This window comes from Maylandia zebra, linkage group LG17 (assembly GCF_041146795.1).
Source record: "Maylandia zebra isolate NMK-2024a linkage group LG17, Mzebra_GT3a, whole genome shotgun sequence".
Taxonomy (NCBI): Eukaryota; Metazoa; Chordata; class Actinopteri; order Cichliformes; family Cichlidae; genus Maylandia; species Maylandia zebra.
Window position 1 is genome coordinate 32,886,162 of NC_135183.1, and position 23,728 is coordinate 32,909,889.

The 23,728-nt window shown below is 41.4% G+C and overlaps 1 protein-coding gene across 3 annotated transcripts in view; it reads right to left on the bottom strand.

Annotated features, from left to right (window-relative positions):
* Positions 1–1,269: 1,269 nt before the first annotated feature.
* mdfic (MyoD family inhibitor domain containing) overlaps positions 1,270–23,728 on the bottom strand; it is a 52,872-nt gene continuing 30,413 nt past the window's right edge. For all 3 annotated transcript variants that reach the window (XM_004560848.2, XM_004560847.2, XM_004560846.2), the window contains exons 6-7: positions 7,750–8,130; positions 1,270–3,334 (exon numbers count right to left, since the gene is read on the bottom strand). In XM_004560848.2, coding sequence (XP_004560905.1) covers positions 3,084–3,334; positions 7,750–8,130 — 632 coding nt within the window. In that variant the 3' untranslated portion in view covers positions 1,270–3,083. The remainder of the gene's footprint in view (positions 3,335–7,749; positions 8,131–23,728) is intronic.

The window sequence follows — 23,728 nt, forward strand, 5'->3', positions numbered from 1 at the left end:
CAAAATTTCAAAGAATTAAACTGAAACCATTTCAAAAATGGGTTTCAGTAAATGGGAGCTCCTTAGAAAGTATTCATTTCTAAAATGCTACAGTCTGTTCAAGTTAAATGTAGCTCTCTAAACCCTTGAAAAAGCAGATTGTGAATGTCTGTGATATGGTAAATGCTTTAAAAACAAACACAAAATTGCGAAATTATGTGAATGAATCATGCAAGTGGCCCTGATTTTAGATTCACAATTTGTCCAAGACTAGCCACACCAGTAAAATCTAAAGGTCACCTGATCTAAAAAAGAAGTCCCCAGTGTTCAGTCACAAGATCTACAGGTAACCATTGCATTGTGCTTTGAATCTACACTCAGAAAAAGACGCAAATATTAACCTCCTTGGTAAGCACACTTTTGCTTTCCAGTGATTATACAGGCAAAGACAAGGCCATGTGGAATAAAGTCCTCTGGAGGAAGTTTTTGGCTGCAGTTACATTACAGTACAGGGGACAAACTTTAAACCACATTTGAAACATGCACAGTCACCACCAGCAACAATATTGTAGCTGAAATTGATTTCCCCAAGTCAGTTTGTGCGTGTCAATAGGACAAGTGTTACTTAAGACACCTGCTGCAGCAGAAACCAGAGCTGAGTTGGTTTGGTGTTCATTGTGTGGTATTTATCTGTGGACTATGTCAGTTGAGGACAGCTGGGGATTTTCCTTTGTAAAATTTCTAATAATAGTAAAAAAAAAAAAAAAAAAAAAAAAAAAAAGTGACACTAGCTTAACAGTTAGACATTGGTAACTTGGCTAGTTTTTTGGCAAGCTCTTCGGCTAGTTCTCCATTTAGTGTTGACACACCACTGATTCATCCCTTGAGTTGGTCTATTTTTTATGCTTGAATGATTCATAAGTCAGTGCTGAGTGGCTTAAAAAAAACAAACAAAAAAAACATACCTCTGAAAATGGTCAAGTCCAAGGACTGGACTGGAAAGGAGTGAAAAACCAACCAATGTCCTAAAAAACTGGAAAACTATTGCCCAGGACCACTATTTTTTTTTTTTTTTTTTTTTTAAATTACAAGAATGTCTGGCTCCTTGGATGCAAAATATGAGGAAATGGGTGGTGAGTCAGAACAATGTGCCAAACACGCCTTTACAAAAGACTCAAACATGTGAAATGAAGGCAGACCTGTTCGTCACATGTTGCACAACTGGAATATGATAAAGAGCTGGCGCACATAAAAGTCGTGTTTTTTAGAAAAAGAAGATCAAAACAATCATCATTTTAAGTAAAGTTTTATTTAAAAAAAAAAAAAAAAAAAAACTTTCATTGAAATTCAAGGTATTGGAAGACAATTAAATGAGCTGATGTATCCAGATGGAAATGGAAAGAATCAAGGAAAAAAGCACAACATAAAGCATAACAGTATTGTGCAAGACGACGACTACATACTGTATACTTTTTTTTTTAAAATTTAAAGATAAATTCTTCACATTATCTATATAGTGTTTTCTTGACACTCCTTAGCCTGTAACAAACTCCTGCTTTGAGTTAATCATAAACATGAAAATGAGGTTTACTTTCTGCACATTATCTACTGAAGAGGTGCCCATCCAGCCTCTTTATACACATAACAGTGTGCCATTAAGACGAGCCGTACATGACAGCACATTATCTTTGATGCCATTAGGAAGGGACCATTTTTATTTTTTTGTTACCATTTAGTAAGCAGTGCTAATGAGGGCCAGCTTTAAGCATCACCACTTAAACAACATCAAAGTGGATCTCCAAGACAAGAAAATGACTCTGCTGGTGATTCACTACAAACTCATCTCGAGATACACAGAATTAAGGACGAGAAAAAAAGAGAGAGAGAAGGAAACTGCTTTTACCCTGCTTTGGTTTACAATTTCTAAAAAAAATGACAGTTCATGATAACATTTTTTTCCCCCCAGTCTCTGGGCTTGATACCCAAAAGCGGCTTAAGTGGCAACTAGGGTCACCATTTTTAATTTCTTATCACAGACCTCATGAACAGAGTGCAGTTCAACAAGTCATACTTCCACAGTATGAATGCAAAATAGCATCAAATAAAAGGCCGGCTAAGCCTATTCATTGACAGCTAACATTAGAGGAGGACTCTCATAGAAATAAAAGCTAAACGCATTGTACATCTTATTGGAGATTATTAAGAGCTTCTTGATATAAAAAATGCAAGTAACTGCACTGTATTTCCAGTAAACCCAAGGCTTCAAACACTGCCAAATCAGGTGTGAGATGACACTTTTTAGTGAAATAATCCATCCCAACCATTAAAACACCTGGTAAAATATTGCAGACAATTACGACCCTCTGTATAAAATAATAAACGTTTCCAGCATTTACAAAATGCTTAAAATAAAAATGTAATGTCACCCTTACCTTCAGTGGCAGAAAGTAGCAGATAATGGGAAGTCCTGATTCACCTTAAACATTTCACCAGTTTCAACTGTTCTACAGTACTACAGTAGATATGTCTATATAGAAGTCTGTCTCGCCGAAATACAGTATGCAATGAAGAATATATGAACCATCACATAAAGTTTTTACAGTGTTGTAAAGACTGCAAACCTAAGTTTCTGATAATAAAAAAAACCAAAGTATTTAAAATGAAAACAGAATAAATGTTATTTTGTAAATGCAACATGTCGGTCACCAAAATGACTAAAAAGAGGCAAGATGTGATACAATTAGACAGCATTCCTGATGTAACAATCGAATCTCTACTATACTGCTTTTAGCAACAGATGGAATACTTACAATACACTGAAGATTTAACTGACGAGTTCATATATCTGGATGGTTTAGATGGAGAAGCCCAGTGTTGAAATCCATCTTTCAAAGCATGCTGTACAAACCAGGCTAGTTTGCACATACTGAAAAGTCAGGCACACAAAAAATAGGACCTTCACGAAAACATATGCCAACCACCGTGCACACTTTCTCCTCTATCCTTTGCAGAATTCTAAAGTAGCAGCAGCAGCAGCAGCTTCCTTCTAATACTTTCATTCGGGGTCTTGCTTATCGCCCTGGTCCACACCAACACGGGCCTGTCTATGTGGGGAAGCAGATGCCGCAGCACTCCATGCAGATTTCCAGGCAATCTGAGGACTCGCAGCAAGCATCCATTATGCCACAGTCCATGTCACAAGGGCAGTTGCAGTCGTCGCCCAGATCGTCGGTGCAGCAGCAGCAGCAGCAAACCTCTGATGTGCATGCGCCGCATGAGGCCTGGGCCACCACCATGTTGCAAAGCGTCAGGAACTCACAGAAAAGGCAGGCCAAGATGCAGTGAACGCAGCAGTCTGGGTCCAAGCAGGGGTGACAAATAAATCAGTCACAAATCACACACAAAGATAAGGAAAAAACTAAAAAACTAAAATTAAAGCATAAATATTTCCAACTGTGGTGGGGAAAACTGTGTATAGAGAGTAAGTGAGTGATGCATGCTCAGCAGGCTGACAGGTGGAACACAATACGCATATGGCAAACAGAAATAAAAGAAAACATCCAAAGAAATCAATTTTCCTCTGCAGTTTTGATTAAGAGAATTGCTAAGCAATTGTGGCATTATCATGCAAACTGCTGGGCTGATCAAACAAAGATGATTAGCAAGAGTCCAAGAGTCCCTGCCTGGCAACTAGGTGAATTAATGCTTCCAATGCCAGCACCTCTGATTAACATTTAACCACCTCGCAGGAACTCTTTACGTGGCCGGTGGAAACTTTCGGCTTGCTGTTCAACAGCAGCCTCAGCAGTCTTCAACTTACTAATGTGTCCATTAAGAATCATAAGTGTCATTTTGAAAGGCCAAATGAGTTACATGTTTCACTGTACAGTTCACAGTGACAGTTTGTTTGTATGTAAGAGATCTAGTGAAGGTAATTTAAACTTATTGACAGAACATAATATTTGGCAGTGTCTCAAACCAAAGACTCTGTCAGAGTATCCCCAGAATGTTCAAATCTCTGATCAAACCCGTCAGTTATTGTCATTAGTTTTGAGCATATAGTCGTGTTAGAATCCCTGAAATTCTCTGAAGTGCTTGAAATGATCTGAGGAGCTCTTGTACCTGGAGCAGCTCTAAGAGGCAGTCGATGCGACTGAGCAAGCTGGGTAAAGAAGGCAGCAGGTTAAAAACAACATTGTAGCTCCGACTTGATTACTGTCTGTTTTGTTGCTATCTGATTATCTCATCCGCACATTTGAAGAACATGTTGTCAACAAGTTATACAATACAGGAGAGGTGGTCTTGTTTCCTGATCTGAAATGAACTAAAACTTGTCTTTTAATTAGAGCTGGAATTACTTTCTTCCAAAAAAGAAAAGAAGAAGAAAATCCAAAATAAAACTGTCCAGGTGAGGTTGAACACAGATCAATGATTGTTTAGCCATGCCTATATGTTATCCTTGGTCAACCTTCCCCACACTAAAACCTCTGGTCGTTGCATCCAACTCACTAAACCATACTGAACATCCTTCTGTAAGTGCACCTGGCAGACACTCCTTGCAGCTGTCTCCTTTCTGAACCAAGGCCAGCGCAGCGCCCCTGCTTTGGAGTGTTAAAAAGACATGATGTGGATGGATGCAGAAAAATAGCATTACAAACAGGGCTCATTTGCATAACTTTCATCAGCCCATCTTGAGCTGTCAGAAGGGGCTGTTACTTATTGGGTTAGAGGGAAAGCGAAAGGAGGAGAGTGTGGAGGACGGAATTGGAAGCTGAGGGCCTCTGAATGCTCATGTTTGATTAATCAAAGTAGAGGGGGTTTTTTTCTCCCCCCTAATTTTGCACTGCTAAGGGCTGCGGAGCTGACCAGAAGCGCTAGCTGACTGCGATACAAACAAGATAAAGAAGGGAACATGAAACGAGAAAGCGCGGCTGTACATGTGAGGGTGCCTGAAGTTCGAATGCATCTTATTATCCTTATCTGAGGCCATAACACTGGCAGTAATGGAAGATGCATGAGAATAAATCTTTCAGTATTAAACATGTGGGGTGGACATGCAGTAAGCTGCTACTGGCCAGAATGTGGTTTTGCTTCATAGAACTTTTTTTTTTTTTTTATGCTGGCATGCGCTGTAAGTGTACTGCCATCCGAGTTCTGCAAAATGCCAGTGAGAGCAATAAACACTGCTCGGCCACAGCTTCAAAGTTCAACCTAACAAACTCTGAAGGACCCAGAGGGTATAGCCATGCCAGCATTCGGAATGTAACAGCAGACTGTGAATACGATACAAACACAGTACATAGGCATTAGGCAGTGGCCAGCCAGCTCAGCTATTCACTTGGATGTATAATTCAGCACCAGCGATTAGTCTGTATCTTATAGAAGCCAGCAAGGAGGAAGGGAAAAGTGGTGGGGGTCATATACTGTACACAAGAGAGCTGGACGCAAGGCACATCTCCATGAAAAACAGAGAGAGACAGAGAGGCAGACAGAGACAGAGTGAAACCAAGCAACAGACAGACAAGAGCAGCATACACTGACAATGTTGCTGTTTAATGTCAGTGAGCGGAGATGAAGCCCAGAGTTTGCAGGGCCAAAAAAACAGCGCCCGGCGCCTCTGAGGAAATAGTATGAGACATCTGGAAAGCTGACATCAAAAAAAGGGGAGCGGCATGACACAAAACAAGCTGGATGGGCCTCAGAGCGGCAAGCTGTGCAAAACATTCAAACTCACAAAGAGGCAAGCGAGAGGGCAAGAGAGCCGGGCAGTCAGGAGGCGGAGAGAGAGAGAAAGAGTGATCAGACAAAGCCTTGGTGGCCACGCGAATGCACAGAAGGCACACTTGGGTAAAGGAGGCAGAGGATGTGGGCCGGATAGTCAATGTCCACCACATGCACGTAAAAGCAGGTCTGTTTATTAATGCATGACTGAGGGGGGTAAAAAAGTCAAAGGTAGAGGACTACAGCTTACAAAAACACACGCAAACACTTTCAAGTTTATAGCTTAGGGAAGTTTTTAACAATGCGCTCACAACCCTGGCATGAAATCTCTAAATGAAGCGGCTGAAGCGGCTTGGAGACGTTAACCGATTACACACAGTTCACAAAAAAATAGAAACATAAACCCGATGACAAGAGTCGAGACACCCCACCTCGCTAAACAAAAGCAGCGTGCTAAATGACTCCTCAAAAGCTGTTATCACAGATTGGCTACGGTGCCAACGGCGCGTGCCAAGAAACACAGAGAGCAACAGAATCCCCAGAGCTAGTTCCTGCTAGCTTACGCCTTTTATTTCCTGTGTTCGGGGGGCTGTTTAGGAGGCTAATTTCACAGGCAAACAGATTATGTTAATCCGTGTAAACATTCAAACACAACAGCTTGGCTCTTTTCCGGGGGGAAATAAATAGTTGAGAGCGAACATATTGATTCTGAGAGCTCTCACGCCTGCAAATAAGCAACACAAAAGCCATAATGAGACTTGTTGAGCAGCTGTTTTTGTTTTTTTGTTTTTTTAACTCCCTGCCCACTCTCTTGCTTTTGTTCTTTACCAATTAAGATGTTGAAAACATGATGCGTCTAGAATATCTCTTGGCGGATGGATCGCACCTTTACCTGCACGGTGCTGTGCATGTGCGTGAGTGCCTTCATCAATCTGGGCACATATTTCACGTACAGACAAATGAAAAGGACCACTTTGCTCTTACATCTCTACCTGACCACTATGACTCTTGGTTTGTTTTTTTTTGTTTGTTTGTTTTTTTTTGGGGGGGGGGGGGGGGGGGGGGGTGAGCAAATCCTCACATAAAAACAGTTAATCTGCAAAGGCCATGTTGGATGAATAAAGCAGGAATTGCCTATCTACTTGAACAAAAATAAGCCTAAACACTGATATTCTATGAGCTACAGAAAGATAGAACACATGGAAGTCCACAAAGTACAGTAGCTGGAGAAAGGGTCGAGGGTGGGGGTGGATGGGGCCCTGTTAATGAGGGCCATGGTGCTGCTGACGGGATGTAGGGAGAGCCAAAAAGGTCCCAGAGAGGTGTGAGGGGCCGTGAGGGGCCCGGAGGAGGCTGGTTATGACTTAATGGGAACCCCGTGCTCTCCGGCCTCGTTAGACGGTCACACCTATCTCCACAATGGAAAAGGACCGGGCAGCCGCCTTCATTACTGGACTCACCTCAGCATTGCACCTGACAAAGTGACGGCTTCCCTGCATGGCAAACGGACTCTCTGGCTTGTTGTTAAAGAAAATAAAAGCCACAGGGACGAGATGAGACGGCATTTGCTTGACGGGAGTGATAAATATGAGAGGTCATGCACCACCATCATTAAAAGGTGAGAGGAGGCAAGAATGTATTATCAATATCTTGTTAGGTATTATTTCATGCGCACCTGCGAAGAATACACCCATTTTGTTTGATGGTGAGACTACAGATTAGGGGATACTCCATCACAAGTCTAAACCTAAACCAGGTCAGAGAGGACATTTACAGTTTCCTGGAAGTGGGCAGTACAGAAAATTCCTTTTTAATTGTTTCTGAACTCGTGATTTTATAAATTGGTATAATGATTGGTGTGCTTTTTTATTTAAGGGTGGGGGTTCTCTATAACGTTCTTCATTGAACCATGCAGCTTAAACCATTCCTGCTACATAACAAGGTAAGATAAGAGGGGAAGAAGCATACAAGCAGTAAAGTTTCAGAAATGTTAGTATTGGTTAAAAAAAGTGCAGCAGTGTGTCACTAACTTGAGTATGGAGGCGTTACCTTCAGGTAAAGGAGGTTTCTGCGACCCTGTTGAACTCCCTTTGCTGCGTCGGCTGCTGTCGCTGTTCACTGACAGGCTGGACCGCAATTTTCTCTGCATCCTCTGCGACACAGGCGTGGATGGTTGCTTTCTGGGCTGCTCTGTCATTGGAGTAGCAGTCGCTGCCCCCGAGCCAGGACGTGACCCGCCCGTGGCGTTCGTGCTGATGGTTGCACCGCAGGAACACGTCCGCGTGGCCTGTGATCCGCCGGGGTGGATTCCGTTACCGTTACTCAGCACGGGTGTGCCAGCAGTGCTATGGTGAAAGCCATTTTGATCCTTGGCAGTGTCTTCTTCAGCAGTTTCCGTGGGCACTGGCTTAGACTCAGACTGGGGTTGAGCTGGTCAGAAGAGAAAAGATATTAGTTCTACTGTTTTTAAGTAAAGAGCTGGGTGTGTGTGGATTTAGTACAATTAAAGTACTTCATGGTCAGTGTAAGGTGATGAAAGTTGTAGTATATTTGATTCATCAAAATCATCTGCAAGCTAAGGCTTTTAATATAAAACAAAAACACACTGCTTGAAATTGCAAATATACACTCTCTCTAGAGACTGAAGGAACATTTCTTAATCAGAGCAAAGCATCAAGTCAGTTGATCTGGTCAATTAAGAACAGAGGGGGTTGTCAATCAGTTTTAGCTGCTGATAGGTGCACTCGATGGGCAGCAATGGGACAACCACAAAGTTGGAATGGTTTGGAGGCCACTGACATTTTTCGCTCCTCATCTTTTCTGGTGGTTTTTTCCACTAGTTTTGCATTTGGTCAGTGTCACTGCTGGCAGAATAAGGCGATACAGAAGTTACTACCATACAGGTAGTCCACATCAATACGTGCCATGGCCAGAAAGTTGCTGTGTCTCCCAGCACAGTCTCAAAAGCATGGAGAAGATTCCAGGAGACAGGTGGTTACCCTAGGAGAGCTGAACAAGGCCGTAGAAGGCTTTTAATCCATCACCAGCTCGATGTCCTTTAGTGGACCTTGAGCTCATTGCTTGGTCCTGTGCTCACTGCCCAGCACTGTGGAGCCCAACTGGCATTTGCCATAGAATACCAGAATTGGCATTGGTGACCTATACGCGAGACACGAAAGGCTCTGGAGAAGCTGTGGAGAACATTACGGTGCCTGTAACATCTTTCAGCATGACCAGTTTGGTGGGGGTCAGTGATCATCTTGGGAGGCATATCCACGGAGGCACGGACCTCTACAGGCTAGGCAACGGCACCTGACTGACACCAGCTATAAGGAAAGATTCCTTGGAGCCACTGTCAGACTGGTGCAGTGGATCTTGAGGTCCTCCTGATGCACAACAATGCCACACCTCATGTGGTGAGGGCATGGAGGCAGTTCATGGAGGATAAAGGAATAGATACCATTGACTGGTTCCCCACGCTCACCTGACCTAAATCCAAAGAACACCTCTGAGACATCATGTTTCAGTCCATGGACTAGCATGCTGCATCATTTTTCACTTTGCTTTTGGTGTCTTTGAATTCAGCCCTCTGTGGGTTTACAATTATAATAAGCATCCTTTCATTCCCAACACATTACCCAGACCATATCGGCACAGATACCCGGCATGATTTTTTTTCCCCACTGAGATATGATGTGTTTTCAGAGTGTCCCTTTTTAAGTGTATTTTTAAGCTGAATGTAGAGGATGAAAGAAAGAAAACAAAACTACAAAATAAGAGAGATGTATTAGTTTACTTTAATAACTTATGTTTTCCAGGTTTTTTTTTAATGCTTCTGAATTCCCTTTTACCTAACTTCATTTTTGCTGTTAGAGAACTTGCAATCTCAGCACCTTGCACTTCATATATTTTATTCGCTTATAAAGTCACCGTAGCCTGCGAGTTTCACTTCTTACAAAGCAACTACAGTAATGGAGACACGCCATTCTAAGCTAAATCACTCTCAGCAAACCATGCCACCATTCCCTAACATGATAAAAATCGATCACACGGCAAACATTTCAACTTGGAATCAAAAAGAGAGGAGCGGCGAACTTTATATGTGACAGGATCACAAAAGCCCCCGCTGCAGGCAGACGAGACAGTCGTTGGAGCCGTACCTCGGTGAGTTTAGACAGTGCGAGAGAGATTAATACAGTAAAAAGAGAAAGACAGCTTGTGATAGTGTACATATACAAAATGGCTGCTGTCTACAATAGTAATGATCTCCTCTCCTGTGAAAGCTCCGAGATGGCCTCGACGAGCCTTTCTAAGAGCACGCGTGACAGCCGCAGAAAGTCGGGAGACAGCGACCTGTCTGATAAGAGAGAAGAGGAAGGATACGAGTGAGCAAAGGCGGTGGCATTTCCCTGAGAAGAGCACCTGCACATTCAGCTCTACTGGGAGCTACTCCTACATTACCTTCGCTCCACATCAGAGCCACTTTGCATGTGCACTTGCAGCAAGATTTTGTGAATTATTCATCTCTCTCTTTTTTTTTTTTGAGTTTGTCTGTGTGAACCCTACTTATTCTTCCCCCCCCCCTCAATGTAATACTTTCTTTATATACATTGAAAATATAACATCTTGACAACCAAACTTGAATTCTGCCTTATTCAGCTACTGCTTAAGGATGTTTAACATGCAGGGCTGTTTAACAGTTACACAGCTGTCCAAAAATATATCTATATATAAATAAATAAAATCAACAAGTTTCCAAAGTGGATGCAAACATAAAATTTAATGTGACTCTGGTAATTTCTTTCCATCTCTATTTTCTTTCTGTCAGCTCACCAACAAGTGCAATTACGGTTAACAAGAGTCGGAGAGAGTGTGGGAATCGGGCTTTGCGCTTTTTAACAACACATCACCCTGGGAGAGGCCGGACGTGAATGTGGATGTAAAACAAAGCAATTAAATACACACTCTGGGTTTCGCCTTCCCCTCATTCGGGCTTCTGCATGCTGCCTCGATAAACAAATATAGACTTGAGGGATCAGGATTCCATGCAATTTGAATTAGACAACTGGGTAGCGCACGATAGAATTCATTATGCAGTGATTTAAGACCAGGTTGATGGATTTTCTTCTCCAAAAAGACAAAAGCCTTGCAGCCTGCCCATGACAATGTGGGGGGAAGAGACTGAAGCCTAACAAGGAGGCTCGGAGCAGGGGCTATATTTGTTGCTGTTTTTTCCAGCTTTACCCCTGACAGCTGTAACTTGCTACATTTTTCACTCATTTTAATATATGTATCCTGTATTTTATTCCACTGTGTCTTTTTAAAAAAAAAAATCTTTTCAGGAAGAAGGCTAGAAAACACAGCGAGTCAGGTCTGCAGCACATCAAGACACCAGTACTCACTTGGGTGGCCAAGATGGTGACTTCACCTTCCCACCAAGATGTTTTCCTTTAAACCAGAGTCTGTCTGTGTATTATAAGACCTGTTAGATTTCTTTAACATACATTTCCATACATAAATTGCAATTATTAATTTAGCTAATGTGTGATGCTGATGTCCCCGTTGCACCTATTACGCGCCAGTGCCTGCCCACCCCCCTCCTTTTTTTGGTATTATCGTGGGTGGATAGTGCTACGCTAACAAAGAAAGCGAAGTGTTGAATCACTCATAATCTGTGAAAACAGTATCATGTCACAGTTATTTTAATCTGCTTAAGTGACAGTCACACAGCAGTCAACCTTTTTTCTTTGGGTGCTTTTTTCCCCCCGACTTTCACAAAGCAGCTCATTAACCAACTATTTTAATCTGCAAGCATCACAAACCAGACTGCAAACATTCAAATTTGATGAATCCAAAATCACTATCTAATCTAAAAACACATCCAGAAACTTAATCAGAAACACAGCCTTACCATTCACACTGGCCTCAGTTTGTTCCTAACTGATTAACTCCTCGTATACATCAAGATTTATTGACAGCTGACAACTAGATTAATGGGGAAACCCCGGTTTGCCCACTGTATCACTGCAGATTCATAGTAATCTACCTGTCTGAGTATGTAGTCAGAGAACAGAGAACTCCAGTGGAGTTTGCCATGTGTCTTGTTTAAGCAAAGTAGCCACATGGACTTGCACATATAAACACACATTCACGCACAAACTGCACTGGCGGGCATAATTACCTTTTCCTTTTGAGAAAGCAAAGCTTTCAATTTGGCAAAATATAAATAGCTATTAACTCATTCACTGCCAGCCATTGGCAGTGAATGAGTTAAGAAACCACCATATAAAAAAAGAAAAAAAGAAAAAAAAGAAAAGTATATTAGAGGCGATTTGGGTTTCTGACACACTGTGGAGAAATATAACATTTAGTCTGAGGGGGTTGTGCTCTTCAGTGGCAGGTTCCTGAATAGTCTTTGCACAGTTGCAGTCGTTATTTTTATCCTGATGAACGCGGTGGCCGAGATTAATGGACGCGATGGAGCAATATTCATAATCATTGATCATAATAATGGTGGTACTGTCAGAGATGGCAGTGACAGACTTGTACAGTCACATGAGACAAATGAAGAGATAATGAGGAAACGCAGAAATACACTACGTTTGAATTTGTGCTACTCTGGAATCAGAAACTTTCAGTGCGTGTGACTTACAGCAAAAGTAAACTCTAAAGCATATTATCTACTACCTCCTACACACCATTCAGCTTGGCGTGCACTGTAAACACACAATACAACACAACAGACTGAGGAAAGAGCCATCGTTTATCAAGTCAACTCCTGTGAACCCTATTGAAGTGCAAACCATCCAGTGTGCATTCAACTTCTTTCACACAATATTCAGCTTTTAGCATTTCAAGGTAATGCGATGCTGTTGTGACGTTTCTGAACCCACGCTTTGATTCCACATCCAAGGTACAAATGTAAGCTGAGTCTGCTGATAAATCCTGACAGAGCAACACAGGCTCACCGCTAATACACCGCTCCGCTAACACAGCAGGAAACAAATCCCATGAAGTTTGAAAAGAACGTACAAGTTGTGCATTTGTTACAACATTGCAGCAAAGCATCCGAAGGTGTCCTAAGAGATCCACATGCACACTTTAATAGGCTGTATGTCCAGTTCTTCCCTCCAAACAAAGTTTAAATACAAGCACACACACACACACACACACACACACACACACACACACACTTCAAATTGGACTTGTAACTGCCCTATTTCTAGCACATCAACAACTGTTGAGAGTGTACATTTGTAGTTGAATAAAACATGGTATTCCCCTACACACGCTGTCACACACATCACAGGGGAAACTAGGGGGTGAGTGGTTCTTGACTGTCTAAGCAGCATCCCAATTTGGTCCCAGCTACTAGTAGCTGACAGCCTCAAATATCTGGGGAGAATTTTTAAAAGGCCAGTGTTTGATGGATTCATGAAGAACACACAAATATAATTGCCATTTGTCACCGAGTCTTCAGTGGCTGCGCCACACAGGGACCGAGCAGCACAGTGCCTGGAGAGAGCTGGAGCTGCACCAGAGCTGTGCAAGGCTAGGGGTGGGTGGGTGGTGGTGGGAGGGGGTCGATCTGTATGTAAAACTGAGTATATAAACACCTCCATTTTTGTCACAGAAAATGGGTCCTACAGGACGCAACTAGAAATTGCACCCAGAAGACAGCATGGCTACTGGAGATCTCTCTCCCTCTCCCTCACACACACACACACACACACACACACACACACACACCCCTAGCTACCAGGAAGGAATATGCATGTATGCATGTCAGCTGTAACAAAGCTCCATACACAAGAATTCTAAAATAGTTGAGAACATGAAAATATAACACAGAGGTCAAACAGGGCAGTATGGAGATTCTCATTTGCACATAACTACATCATGAGTCACAGGTAAGGCAGGGAGCGGATTGAACAATCACACCAGTGCTGTATTTCTAAAGCTCAGTGCTTTTTAATATTAATGCCCCCGAGACGGAGAGAAACAGGGAGGAGAGAGAGACGAAAGGTGTTTGCCCAGGCTTATTAGAATGCCCATCATAGAGATCATACAGTTATTCAAATGTCACATCATTCCCACCAAATAAACACCACAAGATGAATACAGATTGTGTATCCATCTCCTAATGGCCATTATTACACAATGGCACAAGTTTGTGAGTTAACACTTGAAGGGGCCACGCAAGCGGGCAAGGCACCTGTAATTGTAGCCTCAGACTAGAAAAAAAGGAAAAGGGAGGATGCACAGCAATTCCGCTAACACGGCTGGTGTTTTGTTTATTTTTGGGGGCTTGTATTAGAAAAACATGTATATTTTCTGCTCGACTGGTCATGTACCTGCATGATTGAAATGCTAATTTGTAAATGTGCAATGACCTAGCCAGACTCCTCCAACTCCCCCCACCCCCCCTCGCTGCCAAAACAGCCTGAGGTATCATCTCTCCTCCTAACAAACAGCAGCGTGTGGAAGAGCCCCTGCCTTTCAATCCAAAGGGATATATTTTCTCATTAGAAATTATACATCTTCCCTGTCCATATTTATAGACGCAAAACCAGGGGAATTACGCTGCAGAGAGAGTGAGAGGGACACACACGGAGAGAGGAAAATAGTACAATGAATGTTATTACAAAAGGGCTCTGATTGAAATTTTCCTTGGGCGTCTGAAAGCCTCGTTTGCAGTTTGACCTTCTAAACTACCGGACAAGGACTTCCTTTATTGTCTAGAAGGACGAGCTGGGAGGGAACACGCACAAGTGGCTCAGGGATCATCGTTCAGGTGTCCAATTAAAAAAAACAAACAAACAAGAAAAACATGATGATGATAATCATAGTGTGAAAAGTATCAATATAAAGGCATTTATCAGGAGTGTCAAATGAGTCAACCAGCAGCCGAGAACGAGCTTTTGATCGGAATATTAGCGTCCTGCGGTGTGAGGAGGTGGCTGCCATGCAAAGTCAGCGCTCTTGTCTTTACACAAAGTGCATGGCAGCCTGACACGGGCTAACAGAAATGTCACTTGTTCCAACAGACTGCAGCGATCTCACGGCAGCGATCACACAGCAATCCTAACCCTGTCAGTTCACACACATGCGCAAAGTGTTTTGTATTTATCCAAGATAAAATGGTGATGATGACGGCTTCGCAGCTGCTGATGATGACCGTTGAAGAAAGCTAAATTACCTGCTCTGACATTGGATCCCCCTCAGCCAAAGTGACATGCTCTGAGTGTGTGTGTGGTTGCAAGCATGCCAGGGTAGTCTGCAACAGAACTCTATTAACTGTCTTGACCTGTCAAGGCTAATCATATTGCATAGCATCTCATTTAAGCAGGAAACATCACATTTCTGTCTGTTTTCCTACCATAGTCCAGGACAGTCAGTCGATAACTACTCAGCAGTCAAAGACTGTCGCCCCCCCCCCCGCCTTTTAATTCTCTGTGACAGTCATTCAAAAATTTGACTCCACCAACCTACTGAAGTGAGACTTGAAGACATCGTTTAATATTTCCACTCCTCATTTCCCACACCGCTGCTGCATCTACCCAGGAAAAAGTGGAATTAAAAAGAAAAAAAAGAAAAAAAAGAAAAAAAAACCTTCGACCTTGTTCTGCTTAATTACATTTTACAGGAGTGAAGACAACTTGAAAGACAATAGCTTGATTCGATGACACGAATCCATCAATCTACTCAGTGCAAGTGTTCGCATTTCTAAAGGGAAGGAGGTGGTGATCGAGGAAGGGTGGGGCGGGGTCCGGGTCACCAATTCTTCTTTGATTTCAAAATGGAACATTTTCCCAGATTAATACGTTGACCGCCATCACTAAAACTCCCAATGAGATGCCACTTTCTGTGCGATGAATCATGCTGAAGGGAAAGTCACACACGCATTCAGCCACCAAAGCTCCAGCCACACAGGCCCCAGGTCTCCACTGTTGTGTGGAATTTGGCACGGTGCTAATTTGAGTATTACTAATACAGCGAAGAGCGAGGAGCGTTCAAAGCCTTGCAACTAGCCTGCTGTGAGAGACACTAAACGTTGCACTGTTCTCCACTTCTCCTCATTTCTGAGATGACTTTTATACGAAGCTGTTCCTGCATTAAGCTTTGCCAAATGCCTTCCATTCCCCTTCATCTGTTTCTTACCATCCACGAGGAGGGAAAGAGTTTATAAAGACAGCCAAATGCACGACTGCAGTATCTTTAAAAAGCTGCACATCTTGCACGGATTTAGACTTTACACGGCTAGCTACCACAATTTCTAGAAAGATCAATTATGACGTGACTCAGAGCAGGCCTGAGGGAGCTGCCAGGCTTCATACTCCCCAAGACAAAAAAAAAAAAAAAAAAAAAAAAAAAGTGCTCCACCCTCTCCTCGTCGACGACTCAAAACAAAAAGAAAAAACAAAAAAACGGCGCAACAGTGAGGAAGGAACGGGAAAAGGGGGGGAGAAAAGGGAGGGAAGGAGGAGAATGGGGGTTATTTTCAGTTTCAGTTACATCGATGACTCAAATATTCCACCGCCTTTCAAAATCTCCTCACTGCAGCAGAAGTTCCACAGGAAGCTTTGCTTGTTTGAAATTCAACGGCGGGCGCGCAGACATGCACATGCGCACCCTCACACTCGGGCACATGAAGGCATGCACACATGCAAAGATGAAGCAGACACACAGGCAACAACTGCATGAGCCAAATAAATTTTGTGGAAGATCCACGAACACTAATATTGAAGTCAGAGATGAGGATCTGCCACTCCCTAAAAGCCAAAATCCAGCTGAAGTCTGACTCTGGGTCAGAAAGGGGAGAGGCAGTCTATCAAAATGCCCCCACACCTAGTTCCTTTATTTGCTCAGTATCAATCTCAGCATTAACCCTCTGCTAATGGGACAGCTGTGGGTCACCGCCTCGCATCGTCTGGATGCCAATCAAGGCCTTAAGCTGAGAGATCAGCCTTTGGGACAGAGGTGATCGACTGCCTCTGAGTGGCTTTTAAAACACAGAGACGCCTGTATCGATTTTAGCTCTAGCCTGAAAGAGAAGTGTGGGGTGAAGGGGGTTGTGTCAGCTGTGGTTGTCTGTGCTTCTGGACGGGAGCCAGCCGCCGGGTCCCCGGTCACCCTCCACTGATCAGGGGGGCCTGACACAATGACCTCGTAGAAAGGCACTGAACCTGCAAACACGAACGGGGCAAGGAGTTGGAAGCTCGAGGGGTTCAGGGCTAGCAAGGGCAACATCAGCAGAGATCTCAGTAATAGAAAAGGGTTTTAACCTTAATGTTGGAGCCAAAACCCTGTTAGAGGCCAAGTAATCCCCCCTGTGCTATCTGATTTTTTTCTCTCCCCCTGTGTGTGTGTGTGAGGAGCTTCTGAAATGCATTCATGCTGTCATGTGTGGCACTGGTTAAGGAGCTGGTAAACATGGTCCAAACAGTCCAGCTACCTTGCCATATCTGTGCTAAACGGGTAAAAAAAAAACAAAACAATAAGGTAGACAAAACACAGAAAGCCAGGTTTATTTCCTGTGTTACAGCACTACCAAAGAACAGAGCTCCTATGCAGTTGTAGCACAATGAATTTCTTTTTCAGTAGTTACGTTTGAAATCCTTTATACTAAAACTTTCTCAAAGTTTCGATGACTAAGAGCAGGTTTAGTTAGTGAGTTTGAGGGTCACACAGGAAAAGGTGCACACATTTCTTAGTGTTTGTAAAGCATCTGTTCAGAAGATGGAGATTAATGTCAGTCTAAGCTTTGAGCATATTTATAGATTTTTAGACATTATTGTGGTGATCGTTAAATATTTGCCACCGTTTAGACATCGCTCTCAAGGTAGAGCTGGGCGATAGAACGATAACGATATGTATCGCGATATAACTTTTACTCGATAGAGAAATTAAGCTATCGCGATAGACCTCGCCGCTCTTGTCCTCTTAAAAAAAAAAAAAAAAAAAAAAAAAAAAGGTCAGCCAAATTAAGTAGCGCAGAGCCGAACCAATCACAGCCGCAGCGTCACGTCGCGTGACTTGTTACGTACAGCACAAGTGCCAAGCCGCACGTGTGTTTGTTTGGGAAGCAGCCAGCGGGTAATGGAGCCAGCGCGTAATGGAGGAAATGAGTGTGCCGACTAGAAAAATCAACCGAGCGTGACCGAAGAGAAAACAGATGATGGTTCCAATGCCGGAGAGATTGTCGAACGGAAGAGCCATAGAAGTTCCGTAGTGTGAAGGTATTTCGGCTATTTCAAGTCTGACAAAAAAACAGAGTAGCGTGCACTGTAAATTGTGCCGAAAACAAGTCTGGAAATACAATAAACTGGTGCATGCGTCACACTGTGCGCCACGTTATTGTTTCGGTGAAATGAATTTCTACAATACTGTTAATTCTACTCTCTGCAGTGTTTAAATGCTTACATATACACACAGTTACTGTCCGTCCACACATACGACTCGGTTCTGCTTCTATGCCGCAGCTTTGTTTACTTTTTCCCACCGAGGCTTCTAGACTTCTGATTGGCCAACATTTCTGCACGGTTAGGAATCTAGCGCCACCTGCTGCTTTGGCATGTTCATAGCAGCGTTTTCCTTCATTTCTGCCTTTATGTGTGGACGGGATTATTATTTAAAACGAAAACGGAAAATCTCCGTTTTCAAAAATACCCGTGTACGTGTGGACGTAGCCTCAGTCTCTGACTGGAAGCGCTAATTCGTCATTCGGCTTTTGTCAGACTAAAGTAACTGTTAAAACTGTTTGAAAAGCTAAGCTATACAACAAGGAGAGATTGAGAATTTCCTTTTAGTTCTCAGTTTATTTGATATTGACAAAAGTTAGTCAGTTTTGTCTGTTCTTCTGTAAAACAAACTAAGATTTATTTTTAGAATTAATATTTTGTTTCTAAGTGGAATTGACAATTTAGTCTGTTTCATTTGTTCTATTTTGAAACTTAAACGCTTTAGCGGCTGCCTTTTGTGTAGTTTGCAATATTTGCCTTTATTTATCTGAAAAAGTCTCATGTTCCTTAAGTACATCTACCCTGTTGAACTTATTATGAGAAATAAATATTTAAATCAAAACAAGCTGCTGATTATTTCACATTTTACTTGTGAGCAACGGCACATTTAAATCTTACAAATATAGTTATTTGGCTTATATCGTGATAGATATCGTTATCGACTGAAATGAAAAAAACATATCGTGATATGAAAAAATCTCATATCGCCCAGCTCTATCTCAAGGGTTCTCAAAGAGTTTACAGTCATATCAGTATTAACCCAAAACCAACGAGGGTGGGAGTAATGTTCACATTATGCTTATTAAATAGGTATAAACTTTCTTAGGGTGTGGATATTATGCAATATTGTTAATACTGCAGGATATATTTTCTTGCAAATTTTCTTCCAGAACCCTGCAGATCCCCAAAGCCCACTTTGTGAACCACTAATCTGCTGAAGTGACCTAAAAATCGTTGTACTATTGTGTTATAGCATAAAAGTACTTTCAGGTTATTGCGTAAGAGTGCAAAGATTGGCTCAAGAGACAGAGTGGGTCGTCTACCAATCAGAAAGTCAATGGCATCCTTGGGCAACATACTAATCCTAAAGTTTTCCTAGCAATCACGCGAGTGTGCAAGTGTTACAAATCAGTTCTTTGCATTAAAATATATACATAGATAAAACACAGTTGGATTGTTTTCTACAAAGTCTAAAATGTAATGGATTTGGTTGACACGTATGTTTCTTTTAGGGCCTTTTGTGTGTTTCTATACAACAGTGTTGCTTCTTAACCCCATGACATGTTATAGACATGTGGAAAAACAAACCTCTGACCCTTACTCCAAAACCTGTGCTAGTAACAGTGTAACTTTCAGCTTCTGAAATGTGTCCTCAAAAGTAACAAATCAAAAACTATTTATATTTCTTACGAGTACACTAAAAGTGTTAAAATGACTTCAAAAAAAATTACTCTGAATTTAAAAAAATTCTACGCAGTCTCCTCAATCAAAATCCATACATGTTGTCTTGCAGCTAACGTGCACTTAAAAGACTGCGGTCCACAAATGGAGGTATGCATATCTAATCATCTGGCTCAAGTATTTTGAATATCTTCAAAAAAAATAAAAAATTAACAGCGAATAGTCTCGGGCACTTTGGGTAAAATATGCTAATTAACACACTTGAAATTTCCCATATGAAATCTATCTGCACCAAGACAATGAGAAAATAATTACAACAGAGGTAGAATTACAATGACCATTTTAATCAACCCCTACACTAGCATTTCACCCTATTTATACAGTTTTTGATTCCATGACCCACTGGTAAGTAATCACTTGAAAATTACAGTTCAGTTTATAATAGGTCTATGCTTTAGACACATTATTTCTGCAGACGGGGCTGCGAGGATTGCAATAAAGATATGGATCTTGCATAACAACAATTACAATGCAATTCCTATACCTAAAAAAAAAAAAACATTCTTGAAAAAGAGAATTGACACAAGGTTAAAAAAGTCTTAAAGTACTTAAAGCACTTTGGAAGACAAATGAAACAAAGTGACACGATCTTAGAATGTTGATTCAACAATTGGCCAGCAAAAACACCTCGAGGAAGCCCTCGCCGCCCCTTTTTTCTTTAAATCTCATATTAAAAACTTTATAAGTTCATATATAACTCTGAATTGTTGAATCCTTTCTGCAAAGACAAATGAAAGTATATGACACGACCACGTTAAACAATTCCCGTTGCTTCCCTTTGTGACCTCCACTTCCAAAAGGTCAACTCGATACACAGGTAATAACCTTGAAAGTGTGCAACTAAAGAGTGAAATCACAGATTCACACAAAGGCCAGACTAATGTCTTCCTTTAGAAAAAAAAAGAAAAAAAAAGTCATGCTATTTGACCTTCTTTTCTCACTACAGAATTTCCATGAGATTAAAAAAAAAAAAAAAACAGACCTGTTCTTCACATGCTGGTAAGGTCATCTTTATCAACTGCAGAAGCATTAAAAAAAAGTATTTGACAATCTTATGAATAATGTGATGATTAAACTCCTAAAACTAGTGCTGGGTGGTAGCAATTTATTTCCATGGGCTGGAGAGGCATGGCCCTGTTTGCAAGAGATATCAGGTGCTTGAAAAACCAGAATAGTCTCTTGAGGAATGTCTGTCTCCCACACATGACTCTTCCTCCTCTCCCAGGTTTCAGAGCCACAGAGGAACTGTGTGCTGACAAAGGTCTAACAAGAGGGGCAGAATTGTACTTTTGTTGTCTAAGCCGCAATGGTTTACAATCTAAGCGGCGACTGGAATTTATCTTGTTTGCAATCGTAAATTATTACGCCTCGCACAACGCGTGGCATAACAGTGTTCACTGCACTTTCCTTTAAATGCGCTCTGCTGAGAACATTTAAAAAATACAGAAACACCACTGTGTTTACTTTCTCATTTTAAGGGGGCCCACTGATTAAATAGACCACTTGTCAAAACAATGTTATCATAACTGAAATAGGATCTTTGCTGTTATTACAACAATATAATGGGCTTCCTCTTGTTGTGATAAGTCACCATCCACAAATTGTACACAGCTTTAAAATCAGACAGCCCTGGGACACAGTCAGGACTGAGATGTAGGCGGGCAGATGATTTCTTATTGATTTCCTGTTTCTGTGGTGAAGAGAGCTCTCAATTACCCCTGCCAGCGAGCAGATTGGTTCCCTCAAAACACAACCACAGCGAGACTGCCAGTCTATGACATAAATAGGTTAAGTTAAGCAGCCCTAAATCATTTTTCCAACTATTAGATGACCACAAACAGACAAAGCTACTTAAAAACGTTCTCCAAGATTATAGTTCATTTTCTTTATTTACAAACCTGGGTATCTTACATGTCTTTTTAGCTATAGCTCAACTTCATAATGCAGTAAGCTCCACTCTTTGAAAGGCTCAATGTTACTACTGAAATTAGAAAACTCAACAATTTGTAGAAGCTTTTAGAAATCAGACAAATTAATTGGGAAGTGATTTTATCCCCTACACTGATGCCTATATATCATGTTTGATTTTATGGTTTTATTGTACTTTAAAAAAAATAAAAATAAATTATTGTACTTTCTGAAACCATGGTGGAATGGTTCATGCGGTCGCTTAAACAGTGAAAGACCCCCAGTTTGGTCCCATAAGAAGACAGATATTCCTTGGGAGATGCATCCAGCGCTTGAGTCTGCCAAATCAAGTATGCACAGCTACCAGCTCTGGCAGCCCCTTATGAATAAGGGTATAGCCAAAATTAATTTTTTTTTTGTGTTAATATACATTATTAGAAGAAGAAGAAGAAGAAGACAAAGTCAGTTTAATATTTTGAGATATGTTACAGTTTTACTTGAGTTACCCCAAATGTAAAACTTTGTAAAACGGATGCAAAACTTTGTCTAACTAATCTAATGGCGCTCATTTCTGACTAGTAACAGTGATACTGAGGCGAGCTGTTGAGGATATCCTGAACTTTTCTGATGCCAAGCTGCTGCTTTTATTAGTGTTAGCCACTGTGAGACACTTCTTTGAAGTGCATCCAACTTTGTCAGAGAATGTCAGACAGTAAATAAACTCTCATAAAACATGAAAATTGAATTATCCTGTTTATCAGAAAGTATGATTTCCTTTGCTAGCTTGTTAGCATACCGTCTGTGCAGGGGCTTGCAAAGACCTGAAGTTGTTTCTGTTCTGGATGCAGTTTGCATTTTACCGTTACGCTCTCGTACTGTTGTGCAATAAAAAATAAATAAAGGTAATGTACATATCCAGGCTGTAGACTGTGCTATTATTTTTCTCCTCTGGCACACAAACTGAAATCAGCTGATTGTGGTGCAAGTGCAAATGGAACCAATAAGTGGGCTCGACGGACAAGCACACTAACAATTCCAAGGAATTGAAGTACTTGGGACCGGTTCTCTACAAGAACTAACATTCCTACTTATAATTGTCACTTTTCAATATTTTAGCAACATCTAGGTGTTTAGAATTTCCTGTTTCATTGGGAAATCTCTGGAATATTCTCAAAGTATTCTATAGCAGGACAGAGTTGAAGACAAACTATTCAAACTAGACAAACTAAGTGTTTTTATTGTATTATAAATACTATAATCAGGCTTTGATCTTTCAAATGAAAAACAGGAAAACTTCTTTACCAGCCTCTGTGTGTTTGTGTGTGTGTGTGTGTGTGTGTGTGTGTGTGTGTGTAGCAGAAAAAAAGAATCGGTGTGGATGTTAAGGGGAGCGACATCAATTACAATGCAAAACTGTTGTCACAGGGGCTTATCTGCTGAGATGAAAGCAGAGCATGCCTCCCTCTAAAAGTGCAATACTCTGCACACCTGCCAAGCTAGAGAGACCTCTTGACAGAATTTTCTTTTTTATTATTATCTCTTTTCCATGCTGCTTCAGTAAACAAGCCACTGGCAAGTCATTAAGCTTAATACCAGAAAAGGCAGGAAAAGGCACCCTGGAAAAGTTAACAACCAAGAAACAAAGGAACTGTTGTCAAGAACTGTGTCAAATGAAGAAAAAAAAAAAACAATCCTTATTATTGCTAGGCACTTACATGGATGGAAGCAATCAGGTGCTATTAGCCTATGTTGACACATCTCACTCTTCTTAGGAACAATGAAACACACACGAAGGCACACAAAGCTTTTAGCCAGTTTCATTTTGTGACCTGCAATCCATATTTCAATATCAATTCAAATTGCTGAACTAAAGTGCATCTTGGTTTAATTAGACTCAAGAAGTTCAATGTCAAATAATTGTTTTGTAAAACCTCACCGTGCACTGCATTTGCATAAAACAATGTGATTAACTCAGAGTTACAATACAGGCACACAAAGTTTCCCCAAAGGAAAAAAAAAATAAAAAATTAGAACCATCCAGAAAAAAAGACATCTTTTGAAAATCTAAAACACCTGCTAATGGTATGATGGATCGCAGGGAGGAACAATATACTCATGTAATCCTGGTGAACATTTCT